The following is an 18940-nucleotide window of genomic DNA, read 5'->3' as shown; positions in this document are numbered from 1 at the left end:
ACCATGGCCATCAGGGCACTGCACTCCACAATCACTCTGCTGTTTCCCCTGGCATTGCAGGCAGCAGCAGAACATTGAATTGCCTCATCTCTACTGCCAGCCCCCTGCAAAACCACTTCAGTTCCAGCTCTTCCCACATCCCAAAGAGGTACAGCCTCAATTCCTTTGTTAACCAAAGCATCCCCTCAGAATTTTGGCAGAAAAGAAGCAGCCCTTTGTCAGATTTGTTTGAATCTACCTTTACAGGCTGGTGGATGGTGTTTTGTTTTCCCTAATTCCTGAACCAAGATCATTGTCCCCAGGCCCTCCATAGTAACCAGTGGCTCAGATGGGAATGCCTTAGTTCAGCAGATTCAGGAAGTCTTCCAATTATCATTTTAATTTTTTAAACTTAAACTATTAATTCTTGATCATTCTATAATTTCATTGGTGGTTGCCTAGGGAACAGTGATCACGACCTGAATACATTCAATTTGGGGAGAGAAGAATCCATGCAGTAAACAGAAATACAGAGTGCTTTAAAAAGTCAGACCCCAAAAACACAAGAAAAACAGAAAACAGAGTGATGGGGAAAGGCAGACAGAAAATAGTGGGAAAAGGCAATTCTTTAAGATTTATTTCAAGAGCCACCAAGCCAGCATCAGAGAAGAGAATCCTCCATCCTACTTAGTGCTGCATTGAAAGTTATAATTAGCAATAAAAAGAAACCCATAATAAATAGATGAAAAGGGGAAAAAAATAACAAATTTCTCCATTTCATAATTGGCAATTTACATCAACAGGGCAATCTGAGTGCCTGCAGTCACTCCATAGGGGATTGTGTCTGCAGCATTGCACCTTTTGCCTGGTATCAGCAGGAATTTGCTCCCTCTTTGCTACCTCAGGCATTGAAAACCAGTCTGGATTTTGGGCTGCAGAGGGCTCTGGCTCCTGGAGAGCCTCTGGAGAGCAGGACAGAGCAGATCTGGAGGTCAAGCTTTGGTGCTTTGAACCTTTCAGCTCTCAGATCCTCAGGTGAGGTGCCAGGGCCTCACCACCCTCACAGGGAAGGATTTCACAGAATCACAGAAATTCTAGGTTGGAAGAGACCTTTAAGATCATCGAGTCCAACCCATGTTCTAACACCTCAACTAGATCATGGCACCAAGTGCCACATCCAGTCTTTTTTTAAACTCTTCGAGGGATGTTGACTCTACCATCTCCCTTGGTAGATGATTCCAGTATTTGACCACTCTTTCTGTAAAATACTTCCTCCTTAATTCTAGCCTGTATCTCCCTTGGCGCAGCTTGAGACTGTGTCCTTGTGTTCTGTCTGTTGTTGCCTGGAGAAAGAGACCGACCCCCAGCTCACCACAGCCACCCTTCAGGAAGTTGAAGAGAGTGAGAAGGTCACCCCTGAGTCTCCTTTTCTCCAGGCTGAACAACCCCAGCTCCCTCAGTCGTTCTTCTATGGCTTGTGTTCCAAGCCCCTCACCAGCCTCGTTGCTCTCCTTTGGACTCGCTCAAGCATCTCAACGTCCCTCCTAAAGTGAGGGGCCCAGAACTGGACACAATACTCCAGGTGAGGCCTCACCAGTGCCGAGTACAGGGGAAGAATGACCTCCCTGCTCCTGCTGGCCACACCGTTCCTGATACTGGCCAGGATGGCATTGGCCTTATGGCCACCTGGGCACACTGCTGGCTCATGCTCAGCCGACTGTCAACCAGCACCCCCAGGTCCCTTTCCACCTGAGCACTGTCCAGCCACACCATTCCTAGCTTATATCATTGCAGGGGTTATTGTGGCCAAAGTGCAGGACTCGGCACTTGGACTTCTTGAACTTCATCCCATTCGATTCTGCCCATCCATCCAACCTTTCCAAGTCCCTCTGCAAAGCCTTCTGTCCCTCTAACAGATCAACACATGTTCCCAGCTTAGTGTCATCTGCAAATTTGCTAATAAAGGACTCTAAACCCTCATCCATGTCATCAATAAAAATATTAAACAGAACTGGCCCCAGCACAGACCCCTGAGGGACACCACTGGTGACTGGTCGCCAGCTGGATGCAGCACCATTCACCACCACTCTCTGGGCCCGGCCATGCAGCCAGTTCTGAACCCAGCAAAGAGTGCTCCTGTCCCAGCCATGGCCTGCGAGTTTGTCTAGGAGTGATTGCTAATGGGTGAGATGGGTGGCCTGTTGCACTGCCCACCCATCTCACCCATTAGCAATCATTTAAAACCCCTCCCAGGGTTTCATTTCAAGGATTTGCACCCCACTTTTGTTCTCCTTTAGCCAGAGCTCATCTCTCATGGAGATGTTCCCTCTATCCCCCAAGCTTCTCTGGTTTATCTGTAAGCTGAAATTCCACCCCCATATGCAGCAACCTGCAGCACTGCCTGCCCTGTTCCAGCTTCCTCGAAAGCAGTGGGTTAGGTGAACTTTTAGCTCTCCCTTGCTCTCAGAAGAGGGAAAAGTATAAATTTTCAGGAGAAGACCTGTCTTCCTGTGGCCTTTGTGTGTTGAGGATGGTCTGACAGAGTCACAGAATATCCTGAGTAGAAAGGGACCCACAAGGATCATTGAGTGCAACTGCAAGTCTGCTGTTGTGCCCTCTGGGAAAGTGCAGACAGCTGGGGTGGCAACAGAAAGATCCCTGTCTCCCCCCTGCAGGAGTTTCCTTGGTGCCAGCCCAGTTATGTCTCCCTTATCTCACCCTTGGCTTCCCAGCACGCTGCCAGCAGCCCAAACACAACTTATCGGATTTAGGTGCTGGCAGAGATCTTTGAGCTTGACAGAATGCCCAAAGCTGCCAGTTCTTCAACCTCTTAATGAAATGAGGCTGTTCCTTTTCATTTACACACCTCTTGGATCCTAAAGTGGTGCCTCTTGAGAAGCCATGCTAGAGTGCTGGGAGAGGCCTTCGAACCCTTTCAGCTCCAAATTGCCAGCTCCAATCCAGCAGCTTTAAGAGGTCTTGGCTGTTGGCACAGCTGGGGAAGTGGCCCTGGGGACACCAGCTGCCTCTCTGGGCTGAAGGGACAAGCAGGCTGGCTTTGGGCAGTGCAGGCAGAGCCTGCCCATGTGTCCAGGCCATGCTGCCTCTCCAGCTCCCACCACAGCAGGAGGTTACCCAGGCACAGACGAGCAATGGGTGCTGAAATTCCCAGCCATGCCTCCTCTGTGCTGGTGGTGCTCCAGGGTCTGTCAAGGGCCTGGAGCTCTATAACCCCCAGCAGGGACACAGGGACACCCTGGGGACACTGCTGGAGCCTGATGTGGGTAGACACTGTGCCAGCTCCCTGCAGAGCACTGCCAGGGAAATCACACTTGAGGAGAAGAGGGATTGGGAAGAGCAGCAGGTATTCTGGAAAGCTTCCTCCTGTGTCATCCTTCCCAGCCCATGGAAATTTTCCTGTGTCTGAGCACTCCAAGGGGAGTCTGTTTCACTGTGCATCTTCTCAGCACTTAAAGGGCAAAGCAAAACACCAAGACTCCAACCTGGCAGCCAAGACTGGGGGCTGCAAGCTGGCATGCCTTGGGGTGAAAGGGAATGGGGGCCCCCCCCCAGGGAAAAGAAGCCCAAGACATCTTGTCCTTGGCAAGTGTGGGGGGACCAAGAGCAGGTGTTGGATCCACTCACCCTCTTTAACTGGAACCACCATCTTGGCATTTTATTCCTGGGCAATGGCACTCCAGTCTCAGGGCTGCACCATGCAGCAGTACAGCAAAGTTAAGGATGGGAAGAAATGAGGACAAGATGGAAAATGCTCTCAACAGAAGTCAGTGTGTGTGTCCCTGCACCACAACTCTTGGGATGTGTCCAGGGAAGCCCTTGCTGCATGTCCTGAGCCACCAGCTGCTCTGGAGGAAGCTGCCACTGGGCATCATGGAGTGTGTGTCCTGCTCACACTCCTTCCTCCCTCACAGGGAGCAGCAGGAGGCTGGGATGGAGAGCAAGGAGCAATGCAGATGGGGTCACACAAGGACAGTGGTAGTGAATCTCTTACCTGGATACTGCCCAGGGTGGCAGGGTCGTGGGGATAGCAGAGAAACTGAAAGAGGAATTACTTAAGCAAGTTCTTCTTCCCAACATCTCATTTGGCTACTGGCTGAGAGATGAGGGGCCAGAGCACCCTGTGCCAGGCCCACCCTGGCATGGCTGCCCTGCGGACTCACTGGCACACATCCTCCCCCCTACCTGTCCTGCATTTTGGGTGTTGTTTGGACAGAGAAGGGAAGGTCCTTGATGTCCTTGATGGACAGAGATAAGATGGTTTCATGAGCCAGCCAGCACCTTTAACACAGATTAAACCCTGAAACCATGTGTGAGGTGAGCAGGGCTGGGGTTTTCTGAACCCAGCTGGTCTGAAACAGCAGGATGGATGTCCCCACTGCTGCTGACAGGATGGCCCCTGTGGCTGCCCCTTGGGAATAACACCATGGGAGATGGGGGTGATAACAGCCAACAAGGAAAGGTGGTGGAGCATAGCTTGAGCCATGACCTCAGGGACACAGGTGCCAGGAGCAGGGCTGACAAGTTTGGCACAGGGGTTGGTTCTTTCTTCCAGGGGTTCATGTGAGAGGTCAGACAGGGACATCCCCCAGGCAAGTGCTTCCCCACTGCCTAATCCCTGCTGTCCCTGCTGCCTCCTCTCTGCCTGATCCTGCCTTTTCTGGGTTTCTCCCATGTTCCTGCTGAGTCTCCTGCACACTCCCAGCCTTGGGTGTGAGCTGAGTCACTGCAATGCCACTACACCTCATTGCAACATCTCCTGTCTTCTGTTCTAGGCGCCATGAGGAGCCTGTAAATACTCTCTTTGGCAAGATTTTTGTTTTGATCTAATGGGTCAGCTTCCTTCAAAGGCAGGCAGTGAGAGGCACTGCATGAGGCAACAGGGAAGGTCACGGGGAGAACTGAGGCAGCTGTAATTGGGGAGGATCAAACCCAGGCTTGAGCAGGGGTGTGGACAGGTGGCTCAGCCCGGGCTGGCGTGAGGCTCCGGCATGTCACCGCAGGCAGTGACTGTCCCAGATCCTCTCCAGGCCCACAGTTACCTGTGACTACTCAGCTGGCTGCTGGCCTCACCTGAGACAGGGCCGGTGGCCCCATGATGACAAAGATGCTGGGCAAGACCACACCATTACCAAGGTGGCCACAGCAGGATGCCATGCACAAGGGTGACACGTGATGGGGGAAAGCAAACAGGGAGAGGACGAGCCCTCGGCCAGGCCATGCTTGGAGGGAAGGCACGTGCTATCCCCACGCCTGGCCAGCCTGCATCATCTCAAAACAGTGGTGTGGCTCTGCTGAGGGATAACAACTCTGAGCCAGGCAGCTCCTTCCACATCTGAGCACTGTAATGAGCTTTGCCTGTGTGCTGCTGAGGACGTGAGTGTGAGCAGGGAAGCTTTGCTGTGGTCTGGTGGCTGCTCAGTCACCCATGGAGACAGCTTCAGTTCCTCTGGTGTCTGTGGAACCAGCTGGGGGAGGGCAGGAACAGGGCTCCCAGCTGCAGCTCTGAAGATGGGCACTGGCTCCAGGTCTCTCCCAGGGCACAGACAGGGCCCGACAGTCATAACTTCAACTGCAAGCACCCCATCTGGGACCAGACCCATGGCTGTGACATACTCCAGGTACCCTGGGGAGCCAAAATTCAGCTTTGGCCGTGGCCAGGAACAAAGGCACCATGGTGGAGAGCGGGGTGTCCCAGCTCAGGAGGTCCTGGCAGTGCAGTCACAAGTGCCACTCTCTGTTTGGCCTCATCTTAACACCAGTGCTGCTGATTCCTGTTCCCATACCCAGACACCTTCACCCTTGCCCTGGTTCTCAGTTCATTTCCTCCTCTTCCAAGGACTAGCCAAGGTCCAGAAAGTGGCTACAAATCCCCAAGATCAGAGAGGAACACAGGTTTCCAAAGCAGTTGTACTCAAAGCCATCACTGTGGCATTCAGCTACATGGAGCCCCCCCAAAAATATAGGATCATAGAATTAGAGAATCATTTAGGTTGAAAAAGCCCTCTAAGCTCAAGTCCACCTCTTTCTCCAGCACTGCCAAGGCCACCACTAAAACACGTCCCCAAGTGCCACATCTACATGATTTTTGAACATTTCCAGGGACTCCACACTTTTTTCAGCAGCCTGTTCTGATGTCTGAATTTCTTCTCTTTAGCATGTGGAAAAAGGCAGTGGCTGGGGGCTGTTCTGCTTCCTGTCTGTCATAGCCTGGGGCAGATTGGGTTCACTGGGGCACCCCCAAACCCCCCCGGCACTCACAGCACCCAAGCTACCCTATGTCCCTTGTTCAGTAGAGCTGCCTCAAGCCATGGCTGTCCTTGTCCCCACCGCAGTCCCCTTTCCTCACCCTTCTCTTCCTCCTCCCTCTGCCCACACTGTGCAAACTTTCTCCACTTTGGGGCTCTCAGCACCAGCAGCACCTTCTCCTACCAGCTTGGCAGGCAGCGGGCAGGACGGGCAGGGCATCCATTCACTGTGAGCACACTCCAGCGCCGGCACTTTGATCCTTATCGGGAGCGCTCCACCTGCCCCCTGGAGTGGCCCGGCAGTGCCGCGTTCCCACGCGCGGAGCTGGCACCGGCTTCCACAAACCGGGGCACCAGGGCAGGGCCCGTGTGGAGTGCTGCTGCTCGGGAGCGGCGTGGGCGGACAGACGGACACGGCAGACTGACCATGCCCATGCAGGGATGGACTGACCCCGCACCCGGAACCACCACGGCTGCTCACAGCCACTGCCCCCCAGAGTGCGTGAGCTCCTGTCACGGACACGTGCGGGCCCCTGCACACACACGGCCCTACACACACACAGAGCCCTACACACACAGCCCCTACACACACTCAGAGCCCTACACACACACTAACAGAGCCCTACACACACACAGCCTCTACACAGACACAGCCCTGCACACACGGCCGCTTGCACACACTCGGGTGTCTAAGTGGGCACATGTGAATTTGTGTTGTGTCCCACACCTGGCACACGTGCAATGCCCAGTGCACGTGCACACAGCTGTGGAACGCCCAGGTGTGCACTCACACTGGCATGGGTGCACACACAGCCACAGCCAGCTGGCACACGGGCAATGCCTGGGGCACACACAGGTGCACAATGCCCTGTGCACACACACACTGCTGCGTGTACTGCCCAGCGGGGTGCGGGCACACACTGAGAGTTCACACCCAGAGGGATGTGTGCACACACACACCTCACAGACAGGTTCAGAGTACTACACACGTGCCATGCACACACAGGATGACACACACGGGCACGGACACACGGGCAGACACGTAAATACCGCAAACAGTGAACAGTGGCACACATGTGTGCACTAAGACGTGTGTGTGAGACACACACACACACACACACACACACACACACACACACACACACACACACACACACACACACACACACACACACACACACACACACACACACACACACACACACACACTCTCACACTCTGTTCCTCACCCTCCCACGGTCCCGCCCCGCTCGGGTCCCGCCCCCGGCGCGTGCGCGGTGCCGCGGTCCCGCGGCGGGCGCGGGCGGGGCCGCACGGAGCCGGAGCCGGAGCCGGAGCCGGAGCCGCAGCCGGAGCCGCCCGGCCCGGTGAGTGAGCGGGGGGGCGATGGGTGCCGGCGCCGGCACCGGCACCGGGGGTGGTGGGCGCTGGGGGGCGATGAGCATCGGGGGGTGATGGTGGCAGTAGCGGGGGTGTCGGGCCGGACGGGGGATGCGTGGGGCCGCGGCCTCTTGTCCGCTCGGCGGCCCCGCCCGGAGCTGCGGCAGCTCCGGGGCCCTTGGCCGGCTCCTCCCGCTGCCGCCTCCGCGCTCCGGCGCGGCTCGGGCTCCGTGCCGGCGGTGGCTCCTGCGCGGGCCCGCAAGGGTCGCGTCCCCCGTGGGCTGCGGCGGATGGAGGCGGCGCCGCGCGGGGATGCTCGGCCGCGCTCGGGGAATGCGCCTGGCTCGGACCCGCCGGCATCCCGGGGGAGCTCGGGCCGCCCCTCCCAGCCGGGAACGGACACGGCGCTGCGGGCACCGGGGGGGCACTGCCCGCTCTGCGCCCCAGGCCCTGGCTCGGTATGAGAGAGTCTCTCATGCCAAGGTAGACCTTGATGGGCTGGAGCGTGTCGGGGGAAGGGAACGGAGCTGGGGAAGGGTCTGGAGCACAAGTCTATTGGAGAGCAGCTGGAGGGGCTCAGCCTGAAGAAAAGGAGGTCCAGGAGAGACCTTCTCAGTCCACCACTCCCTGATGGGAGGGTGCAGCCAGGTGGGGATCAGACTCTGCTCCATGGGAACAAGTGATGGAACAAGAGAGAACAGCTTCAGGTTGTGCCACGGCAAGTTTAGGTTGTATATTGGGAAAATTTCTTCACGGAGAGGGTGGTCAGGCACTGGAACAGGCTGCCCAGGAGTGTGGTGGAGGCTCCATGCATGGAAATGTTCAAAACCAAGTAGAAGCAGAAGGGATCTCCCTATCCTCTGCTCACAGCTGCCCAGGTGGCCTGTCCTGCCCAGGCACTGAGAACTGCAGGGCAGGAGCAGGGCTGTACAAGGGTCCATGAGAAACCTGTGTGTTGGGCTCCAGCCCTTGTTCTTGCTAAATTCATGAGGCCAGTGAGTTTGCAGAGTTTGTCTTTTTATGAGCAACTGCAAACTCACTGGGCAAACCAGTGATGTTGTTTTTAAGGCAAAGGGGATGATGAGCTCTTGCAGCAGTTTTGTCCCCTCTCTTCTGCTGCTGCCCCAGCACAAAGGCAGTTACAGACGCAACCATAGAGCCCATCAGGCTCCCTATGCCCACCGACCCACTCCCATTGCAGGGCAGCAGCTGGGCACAATCCAATCCCACATTCTCAAAACAGGATCTAGCCCCAGCTTTCTTTTTTATTTCAAGGCCAGAAGTTCCTGTCTGGGTCAAACCCAGACTCACGTATCTGTTGGACACTTGGTGTTGGGTCTCTACAAACCCAACTGGGTTGGATTTGGCTGTGAGGTCACTGGTCCCTGCTGCACCCACCACCCCACCAGCCTTACAGCCTCTTAGAAAGTTTTATTACTGTTTGCACAACCAAGGTGAGGTTTTTATGGTGTTGCTCTGCTGTGACTCCCAGATCTCTGTGAACACTGAGAAGGTGAAAACAGCCCAGCAATGAGAGCTATGTGTTACTGAGCACTCATGGCTGGTCTGGTGGCTGCTGGCCCTGGTTGCTCTTTGCAGGACCTGGGACTTTCTAGATGCACCCACCTCGGAAATCACTCGCTCTTCCTCTAAACAGTGGCCATAAAAAGTCCTTGCCCTGCTATGGCTGAATAATTTCCAACACAGACACTGTGGGGAGCAGAGAGGAGTTTCCTGCTCCAGTGTCAGTGTGGAAAGTACCCAGGCACTGACAGCCCTCGCCAGGTGTGTGATGCCACCACCCCGGGCACAGCTGCAGAGGTGCGGGCACCTGGCAGCTCATCTTGTAGGGGTGACACGGTGTCTCTGTCAACCAGCAGGAAGAAACACCGGGTTTATATTAAAAAAGGCAACGTCTGCCATTTGCAGGGCTGGTTTCTATGGGAACGGGACATCAGAAGAGCAGAACTGCGGTGTGTGCTCTAAAATAACTGCAGGCTCCCGGGAGCATGTGGCCTTTGCTCGGCCCTTTCCGCTGAGGCGGTGGCCGGGCACAGCCACCTCCCAGCAGCGAGGCGGGGTGGAAGTGGGTCAGGAGGTGGGATGCTGTGGCCTTGATCCCTGCCAGTGCTCAGCCTGTCCTCATCTAAATCCACTGGCAGAACAGCTCTGGTCCAGGCTGGCAGCTGGTGCCACCACGTTACCCGGCACAGCCTGGTACTGCGGCAGGGGCTGGTGGGGACCAGGTGGTGAGGAGCAGTCTCCTATCCACTCATGCAGGCTGTGGGCAGGCAGGAGTGTCTCCTTCCTCACTGACCTCCCTGAGGATGGTGAGGGTGTGTCCACACTCGTGTATTCAGGAGACCCTTCCTCCAGGGAAGAGGAAGGGAGGAACTCCTCAGCAGGGAGAGGAACTGGGTTGCTCTCCCAGAAGCTGGTGGTGGTCACTTCTCTTGCTTCCCAGATCTTTTGCCCTGCCTTTTGGTGGGAAATTCAGTCGTGTGGTGCTTGAAGTCAGGTGGGAGCATCTCTGGCTGGCACAGCCCAATGTGCTGCCCAGCAAGGCACCGAGGTCATCATCCACCTGTGGCACTCAGCCCTCCCTTACTGCCAAAGATGGGCCCAGACATGGGCTCAGGCCCTGTTCTGTCCTCTGATCATGGACATCTCAGAGCTGATCCAGGCAGCACTTCCCAAAACAGGTTTTCTCTCTTGGGTTGCAAAAAAAAATTTGTGCTTCGGATACTAGAGCCTGGAAAACCATTTTTGCTCTCAAATCCAGCAAGAACTTTTGTAAGTTTGCTTCTTCCTGCTCTCATCTCCAGCAAGCGAAAGGTCCAGAACGAGTTTTCTTGGAACACTTAAAAACTTGGAAAATATTTATTGGCAATAATGCAATTTTCAGTCTTTGTATAGTGTTTGTGTTACCCAAGAGCTGCTTGACATTTTCCCAGCAGCAGCTGTAAGGCCCGTGGGGCGGCCGGGGGGGCAGCTTCAGTTGGAGGGTGCGGCGGGGCCAGCAGGGTTTGGGATCAGCAGCTGCTCCTGCCTCACCTGCAGCATTCGTCCTTTAAAGTGAGCCACAGCTTGGATTCCCTTGGTTTGCTCTGCATTCCTTCAAGGGGGTGCAGAACAAAGGTTTCTGCTTGGGGCTGGGGGGGCTTATTTGGGGCACTTCAGATGCTGCTGTGTGGGTGTGGGGCCTGGGGAGCTGCTAAGGGATCCTGGGGCACAGCATGGATGTTCTGCCTGGCCACACATGGACCAGAGGCCAGCTGGAGACAAGGCACTTCGGGAGGCACCTGAAGGTGCCTTTACCAAGTCCCCATTGCTATTCCTTTCCTGCTTCCTCTGGGTGGGGTTCTGGTGGACTTTTTGGGGCTGAAGCATAAGACTTCTGCTTTTTCCTGCCTAGAGAAAGATCCTTGAACACAGATGTCCCTGCTGTTGTGGGAATCTGTCTTCTGTGCATAGAGTGGCAAAGAGCTGGTGGGGTTTTTGTGCTCTGAGAACACATCTGAGTTTAGCTTTGGGGCTGGGAAGGTGCTTGCAAAGCCAGGAGAAGGCTCTTGGTTTAGGGTTGAGCCTGGGAGGGTGTGTGCCAGGGCAGGAGAAGGCTCCTGGTTCAGAGCTGGGGCTGGAAGGTGTGTGCCAGGGCAGAAGGCTCCTGGTTTAGGATTGGGGCTGGAAGGTGCTTGCAAAGCCAGGAGAAGGCTCCTGGTTCAGGGTTGGGGCTGGAAGGTGTGTGCCAGGGCAGAAGGCTCCTGGTTTAGGATTGGGGCTGGAAGGTGCTTGCAAAGCCAGGAGAAGGCTCCTGGTTCAGGGTTGGGGCTGGAAGGCGTGTGCCAAGGCAGGAGAAGGCTCCTGGTTTAGGGTTGGGGCTGGAAGGGGTGTGCCAAGGCTGGAGAAGGCTCCTGGTTTGGGGTTGGGCTGGAAGGTGTGTGCCAGGGCAGGAGAAGGCTCCTGGGTTCAGAGGTGGGGCTGGAAGGTGTGCCAAGGCTGGAGAAGGCTCCTGGAGAGCTGAAGGAGCTGGTGGCAGAGGGCAGGAGAGGCAGGTGGGTGTTGTTGCTGTGCCCTTGTGTGTCTCAGGTTGCTGCAGCTCTGTTGCCACCGGAGCTGTGCTCGCTGTGTGCGCTCACCAGCCCGGGAGCCAAGGTTGGCAGGGTGGGTCAGCAACCTCCATCCCCTCACTGGGGCACCCTGAAACCCCTGCTCGGCTTGCTGGGTGCCAGCTGCACCCAGGGAGCTGATACCATCCCAACCAGGGCTGGAGAATGTGCTGTGGGGCGCCTGCCAGGGCATTGCTCGTGGGTTCTGTGCCCCCCCGTGTCCCTGTGGCACTTCCAGTGCTGCCAGGCTTTGGAGCACAGCTCAGAGCTGACCCCACAGCTGCCCACTGTGATCCTGTCAGGGTTTGCCATGCTCAGACTGGCACTGCTCCATGGGGGCTGCCCCGAGTCCGGCAGTGCGGGCAGGAGCCTCTGCTGGTGCCAGGGCTGCCCCTTCCTCCTCCGTGCTGCTCTGCAAGCCCAGAATCCCAGCCAGTGGGATAGCAGCGCTCCGTCAGGAAATGCCGCTGCAAATGGAGACACAAACAACTTGAAGGGACGGCGGATGCTTCCCGGGAGGGGGAGGAGGCAGCGGGGGATCATTCTCGAGCACCGACCTTCCCCTGTGCTTCCCTTGCCCTTTTCTCATCCTTGCCTCTCCCAGCAGAGTTTCTGCTGGGAAAGCACCCAGTGTTGCGGAACCAACTCTTCACACGGCAGGGGGTGGAGGCACAGCCTGCAATCTCCACCCATCCCAAAATAATAGGCTGCCAAGAGTTTGACAGCCTTCCTGGGGCTGGTGTTTGTGGTTCTGTAATCCTATGCTCCTGTAGTTTGAGGAAAGCTGCTGGGAAGGACCCAGGGCTGGGTACTGAAACAGCAGCTTCCATCTCTGGGAACAGCCATGCCAGAAACCAGGGGCACTTACTCTTAGGAGAGCAAGCACAATGGTTCTTTTTGGGGTGAAGCTGTCTGCTGTGGCTCCAGGCTGGGAGCAGAGCTGCCCTGGGCTGTGTGGGGTGTGGGATGCTGCCCTCCTGTGCCCAGCTCCACCAGCAGCTGGCACTCACAGCTCTCTCCTCTCTCTCCTCCAGGGTCCTGCGCTGGGCCCCTTCTGATGGGAGGATGGTTCTGCTCAGGCAGTTCAGGCTGCTGCTCTGGAAGAACTACATCCTGCAGGTAGGCTGGCACTGCACCCGGGGGCTGCTTCTGGCACTGCTAAATGGGGGCACATCAGAGCTTGCCCAGCCTCTGGCTTCGTCAGGAAACCTCCCCTGTGGACACAGGGCATCTCTAGGAGGAGAACTGGGTTATTTGTGCACGTGGTGTCTTTTGTGCTGGGCTGTGTGACCTTAGGGGCTGTGCTCTGTCCTCAGTTTCCTTGTCCCTGGCTCCCCAGCCTGCCCTCCTTTCTCCTGGGACTGGGTAACCCACGCCCATCCTGTGACAGTGGGGTTTTCTGAGCTGTCTCATTGCACAACCTCCTCTGGAAGTCCTGGTGCCTCCAAAACCCACTGGAACCCTGGGGTTCTTCTTCTCCATTGCTTTCTACCACTCTCAGGAGCAGCTTTTAGGGGTCTTAAAAATATCAAACCACTGGCACCCCCTGCCAGCCACCTCCCACCATGGCAGCTGGGTGGCACTGAGGAATCTGGGGACCGCAGGGTCCTGCCTGGTGCTGGCCCAGGTCACAGCCCCTTTAGGTGTTCCTGGGTGGATTCTGTGGCTCCATTGGGACCCAGAGCCAGCCCTGGCAGAGTGTGGAGGAAGAGGAGGGAGCAGGGATGGCTGCAGCCTGGCTTTACACTTTCAGTTACCGTCTGCAGCTCGGCACAGCGTTGCTGTAAAAATAACCCAAAGGAAGAGGGAAGTGCTGGCTGCACTCGGCCTTCTGGCAGCACAGAACAGGGAACTGGCCTTGGAGGGGACAAAAGGGACTGGCAGCAGGGCTGATTTGCAGCCAGGAGCATCCCCCATCCCCTCTGCAGGGGAAAATTGTTGTTTTCTGGGTGTGCTCCAGGGTGGGGATACATCTCAGTGTCTTTTCCAAGGCCACAAGCTGACTCAGGTCTGCTGTGCCAGGGTACAGCTAAAAGTCCTGTTCCTGATAAAGAAACAGAGCTCCCAAATCACCCCCAGCCCGCTGAGAGGACAGTGGCTCTCCAGAGCTGCTTGTGGTGATTATGGATGAGTATCCCTGGCACCTCTGGAATAGAGACTTGAATGACTTCTGCTGCAGAGCTGGTGAATGTGTGTGAGCCTGCAAGTTCAGGGAGGCAGAGCTGTTCTGAAGGCAGCCCAGGAGACAGGGAGAGGTTTAGTGCCATAGTAAATCAGTGGGAGGCAGCTGGGCTGCCAGGGCTGCATTATAAACCCATCAGACATCTGCAGCGTTTGCTTTTATGAGGGTGGCTTTGGGAAAGCTCCTTTTTCTCTGCCTGCCTGAAACTTCTGCTTCCTGCCTGTGCTGCTGGGGCTGGCTGTGGCTGGAGTAGACTCTTCCTGCCAGGGGAATCCCCAAGAGGTGTTTTGGGCTTTGACAGTGGGTGCTGAGAGCCAGGGTAATGGTAGTCCCCTTATCATTTCCTCACAAACTGTCCAAGATCCTGTTCACCCTGGCTCCTGCAGGGCTGTCTCCCTTCCCAGGCTGCATTCAGGGCTCCCTACCTGCCCCACTGGAGACTCTGCCCACCTGAGCCTGCCCACCAGCTGCTGCATAAAATCCAGTTGCTGAGACAGCAAAGTTGTGACACTTAAGCTCTTGGAGCTCCTCTTTCCAGCCTGGCAAAGGGGGAGGGTGCAAAATCCCCGTGTCTTGTGAAGCCCAAATTAGCCAGAGGTCTCAGAAAAGGTTAATGCTGCTGCTGCAGGCACATGCTCTGAGCAGCCATGAACCCCTGTGGGCAGGGACACCTCTGAGCTGTCACTGCTGAGGCTGAGTGTGCTGTGCTGCTCTTGAGCCTGGCCTGGGGTGAAGGCAGCTCCGTTTGCAGGAGGAAACCACAGAATCCCAGAATGGTTTGGATTGGAAGGGACCATCCATCCCACTGCCCTGCCATGGGCAGGGACACTTCCCACAAGATCAGGTTGCTCGATGGCCACAGTTCCCCTGGGACACCGTTTGAAATGCTAATTGACCTGGGTTGGATGCTAATGGACCTGTGTTGGTGGGGGCTGTCACTGGCTGGGAGGCATTGTGCAGGAGAGATAGCCCTGGGGGAATTGATGCATGAAGGTCCAGAGTGCAGCGCTGGAGTTCATTCTCCAGTTGCTTGAATCTCAATTAAAAAAAAAAAAAAAAAAAAAAAAAAGAGCCACTGTGTGTAGTGCAGGAGTGGCTTGGGTATGCCCATGGGTGTGCTTGGCATGCTGTAGTCCTGTGGCCAGAGGCTCTGCTGGGCCCCATCCTGGGATGCAGATCCAACATCCAGCTGCCTGGAGCAACTCAGCTCCAGCAGGAAAAGTTGCACTGGTTCCAGCAGTGTTGCTGCACAGCAGAGCCCCAGGGCACAGGGAAGGAGCAAAGCACAAGCCTGGGTCATTCAGCCCAGGGGTGTGTGAGGAAGGCTCTGGTGGAGGCTGCTTTGAGCTGGAGCAGTGCTTAGGGTGGGGGATCCCTTGGCTGGAGAGCCCTGAAGGACGTGGGAACCAGCACAGTGTCATTCCTGGCCTCTGGAAAAACCCAGGTTGTGAAACCTTGTGGAATGCAAGAACGCTACTGCTCCTTGGTGTTCCCATGCCCTGAACCTGATGACTGTCTCATCTACCTTCTGTGTTTGCATCTTCATTTTTATCTCTTGAGAGAGAGAGAGAGAGGGAGAGTGTACTATTGGTATCTGTCTACAGATACACACTGATGGTAGCTGTCTGGATGTGTGTATTTTATATCCTTGTCCCATGTTTGTGTCTCCCCTGGGCTGCAGAAGAGGCAGATCCTGGTGACGCTGATCGAGGTGTGCCTGCCGCTGCTCTTCGCCGCCATCCTGATCGCGCTGCGGCACCGCGTGCACTCCGTCAGCCACCCCAACGCCACCCTCTACCCCAGCCAGTCTGTGGATGAGCTGCCCAGCTTCTTCTCCTCCCAGCATGCCAGCAACCCCTGGGAGCTGGCCTACGTCCCCTCCAACAGCAGCGCCGTCCGGAGCATCGCCGAGGCGGTGGAGAGAGCTCTGCCCATCAACATCAGAGGTGAGCAGGGCTGGGGCTGCTCCTTCCACCCCAGAAATTGCTGTGAGTCTTTACTCTGGGCAGCCTAGTCCAGTGGCAGGTGTCCCTGCCCATGGCAGGGTCTTGGAACTGGATGGTCTTTCATGTCCCTTCCAGCCCAAACCATTCTGTGACTGATTCTGAATCCTTGTGCTCCTGGAACACCATTTTTTGCTGAACTTCAAGGCTACCGTTTGATGGTTTTTGGGTTTTTTTTCAGTAAAATGACAGGATTTGGGGTTGCTTTTTGGTCTCATTTTATTGCAGTTTCCGTCTTGAAAAATATCACCCTAAAACAGTTAAAGAAGGTGGCAGCATTTCCCTGTGAAAGAGTATTTTTGGAAATCTTTTGGCACAGAAAATTTTAGCACTTGGTGTTCCAAGCTGTTAGAATTTTCTGTGGGAAAGCTGACTCCTGCTCTCAAGGAGGAGGAATGTCTGCGTGCCCAGGATAGAGGGCAGTATCCTATGTAACTCCCCCGTGTCTGTCAGCAGTCAGGGCACATCCCTCCTGTCCTGGACCCAGCGATGCTCCTGGGGCTGGCTGAGCAGCAGTGCATGGTGCCTTGCTGTGTCCTGTCCCTGCATCTCCTCTTTCTGCCCCACAGCTCAGGGCTTCCCCTCGGAGCGGGACTTTGAGGAGTACGTCAGGCTGGACAACCACTCGGGCAGCGTCCTGGCCGCCGTCGTGTTCCGGCACCGCTTCCCGCACAGCTCGGCCCCGCTGCCCCTCCAGGTGAGCCAGGGCAGGTGGGACAGCATCCCCCAGCCGGGTGTCACCCGGGCCTGTGCCACCCTCCAGTGAGCCAGGGAAGGTGGGACAGCATCCCCCAGCCGGGTGTCACCCGGGCCTGTGCCACCCATTGGTGAGCCAGGGCACAGTGGGACAGCATCCCCCAGCCGGGTGTCACCCAGGTCTGTGCCACCCTCCAGTGAGCCAGGGAAAGTGGGACAGCCTCCCCCAGCCGGGTGTCACCCGGGTCTGTGCCACCCTCCAGTGAGCCAGGGCAGGTGGGACAGCCTCCCCCAGCCAGGTGACACCTGGGCCTGTCCCACCCTCCAGTGAGCCAGGGAAGGTGGGACAGCCTCCCCCAGCCAGGTGTCACCTGGGCCTGTCCCACCCATTGGTGAGCCAGGGCACAGTGGGACAGCCTCCCCCAGCCGGGTGTCACCTGGGCCTGTGCCACCCAGCTCCAACCCTCCGTGCAGGTGGAGTATGAGCTGCGCTTCAAGTACAGCCCCAGGAACGCCCCGCGGAGCGAGCAGACGGGGCTGAACCCCAACCTGGACCGGGACTGGCACACCAGTTACCTCTTCCCGCTCTTCCAGCTGCCCGGGCCCCGCGAGGCCAAGTTTGCTGATGGGGGCACGCCAGGTGAGCACGGCCCAGGACCTGGGGTCACCTTCCTACAGCACCTGGCAGGCTATGAGCTTTTTAAGAAATAGGTGCCTTTAAAAGAAATCATTAAATTCAGTTAAGTATAATGAATTATTATTTATATCAACACTAAATTTATTATCTGTATAAGGTGAACAATTAAATATTTGTTTGTTATAAGCATATATTTATTTTATATATACAAGCAATTAAATATTTATATATATTAAAATGTTAAAATTTACATATAAATCTTTATGAATATATAAATAGTTAAATGGTTATGCTTTTCTATAGATGTTTGTATTCAGTTTTGTGCATAGATAAACAATTCATCAAATAATGACACAATTCTAAATTAATATTTAAATATTAATTATTTACTGTAGAGCTTCTTAATATTTATTTATATATTAATTATAAATAATTTGTTATTTTTTATATTAATATGTCTTTATTTTGTTGAATTATTATTCATTGCTTAGATGCAATTGGACTATAGTTAGAATTTTGTTATATTTGTTATATTATAGCTATCCTTTATTTAAATTTTATTGTGTGACTTCATGGGCACTGCTTGGCCTCTGGGCACCTCTGCTGCGCAGGGTTGGATTAGAATACATTTTAATGTGCATGAATCATTTTAAAATTTAATTTTTTTTCCCATTTCAATTTTTAATGGAAATTTTATATCACTATCCAAACTGCCCTGTGTTTATTGTACTGCTTAAGTACTTGAAAAGTAAATAGAGCAGTTCTATGGTTTGCGGTGTTTAAGGGCAGCCAAACCACTGGCAGAGCATGAGCCAGCAGGGACATTGTTGGAGCTGCTGCTGGCTCAGGACTGGATTTTTGGGAACTCCTCCTGTGGTGGCAAAGGAAATATTTCCCTCAGTGGGATTTCTCCCTCTGTATTCGATTTCAGTGTCCAGGGAGAGTGAGGGCAAGGAAGTGGGCAAACAGGTTTTGCTCACAGTGTGTAAATAAAGCAGAGTGTTTGCTCAGTACATGAGTTAATATCAAACAAAGTTCCCAATCTCATAATTCCACTGTTATCTTCTCTCTCTGTGGGTCATTTTAGCCCACTGACTTTCAAAATGTTCATTTGGGGTTTTGTAAGAGAACTTAAGTTCCTGTTCAGGTAACATTTGGCAGCAATTCCACTTAAAAATAAACTATTTTAAGTTGATTTTGTTATCTAAAGCTGTGTCGAGAGAGGTTTCGATTAGGGAAAAGCTCTTCCCCCAGAGGGTGCTGGCACTGCCCAGGCTGCCCAGGGAATGGGCACAGCCCCGAGGCTGCCAGAGCCCCAGGAGAGCTTGGACAGCGCTGCCAGGGATGCCCAGGGTGGGATTGTTGGGGTGTCTGTGCAGGGCCAAGAGTTGGCCTCATGATCCTTGTGGGTCCCTTCCCACTTGGGAGATGCTGTTGGGAAATTAAAATATTTGCAGTGTTTTCTAATGCACAAAAATTAACACCACATGTGTGAGTCACAGGATATACTTCTGACTGCAACCTGTGTAGTATTGCCTATTCTTCTGGTTTACAAAGAAAAAGAGGAGAAACACAAGCCCAGTGACTTGTGGAGGTTGGTGGTGACAGAGAATCTCCCCATAACAAAGTCGCAACCATCTTGCAGGACAGCAACCATGAACAGAGTTTTCCTGGCAGCTCCTCCTAAA

The 18940-nt window shown here is 54.8% G+C and overlaps 1 protein-coding gene across 2 annotated transcripts in view; it reads left to right on the top strand.

Moving 5' to 3' along the window:
• The first annotated feature begins 7590 nt into the window (after nucleotides 1–7590).
• The window catches only part of ABCA3 (ATP binding cassette subfamily A member 3), a 32289-nt gene continuing 20939 nt past the window's right edge, over nucleotides 7591–18940 (top strand). The window contains exons 1-5 of one of the 2 annotated variants that reach the window (XM_059484263.1): nucleotides 7591–7612; nucleotides 12769–12853; nucleotides 15598–15862; nucleotides 16489–16616; nucleotides 17090–17255. In XM_059484263.1, the coding sequence (XP_059340246.1) occupies nucleotides 12800–12853; nucleotides 15598–15862; nucleotides 16489–16616; nucleotides 17090–17255 (613 nt within the window). In that variant the 5' untranslated portion in view covers nucleotides 7591–7612; nucleotides 12769–12799. Of the gene's footprint in view, nucleotides 7613–12674; nucleotides 12854–15597; nucleotides 15863–16488; nucleotides 16617–17089; nucleotides 17256–18940 lie in introns of those variants that run through there. The other variant, XM_059484262.1, reaches the window with a different exon arrangement.

Source organism: Ammospiza nelsoni, chromosome 17, assembly GCF_027579445.1.
Source record: "Ammospiza nelsoni isolate bAmmNel1 chromosome 17, bAmmNel1.pri, whole genome shotgun sequence".
Classification (NCBI taxonomy): Eukaryota; Metazoa; Chordata; class Aves; order Passeriformes; family Passerellidae; genus Ammospiza; species Ammospiza nelsoni.
This window is presented reverse-complemented; position numbering and strand designations above follow the sequence as displayed.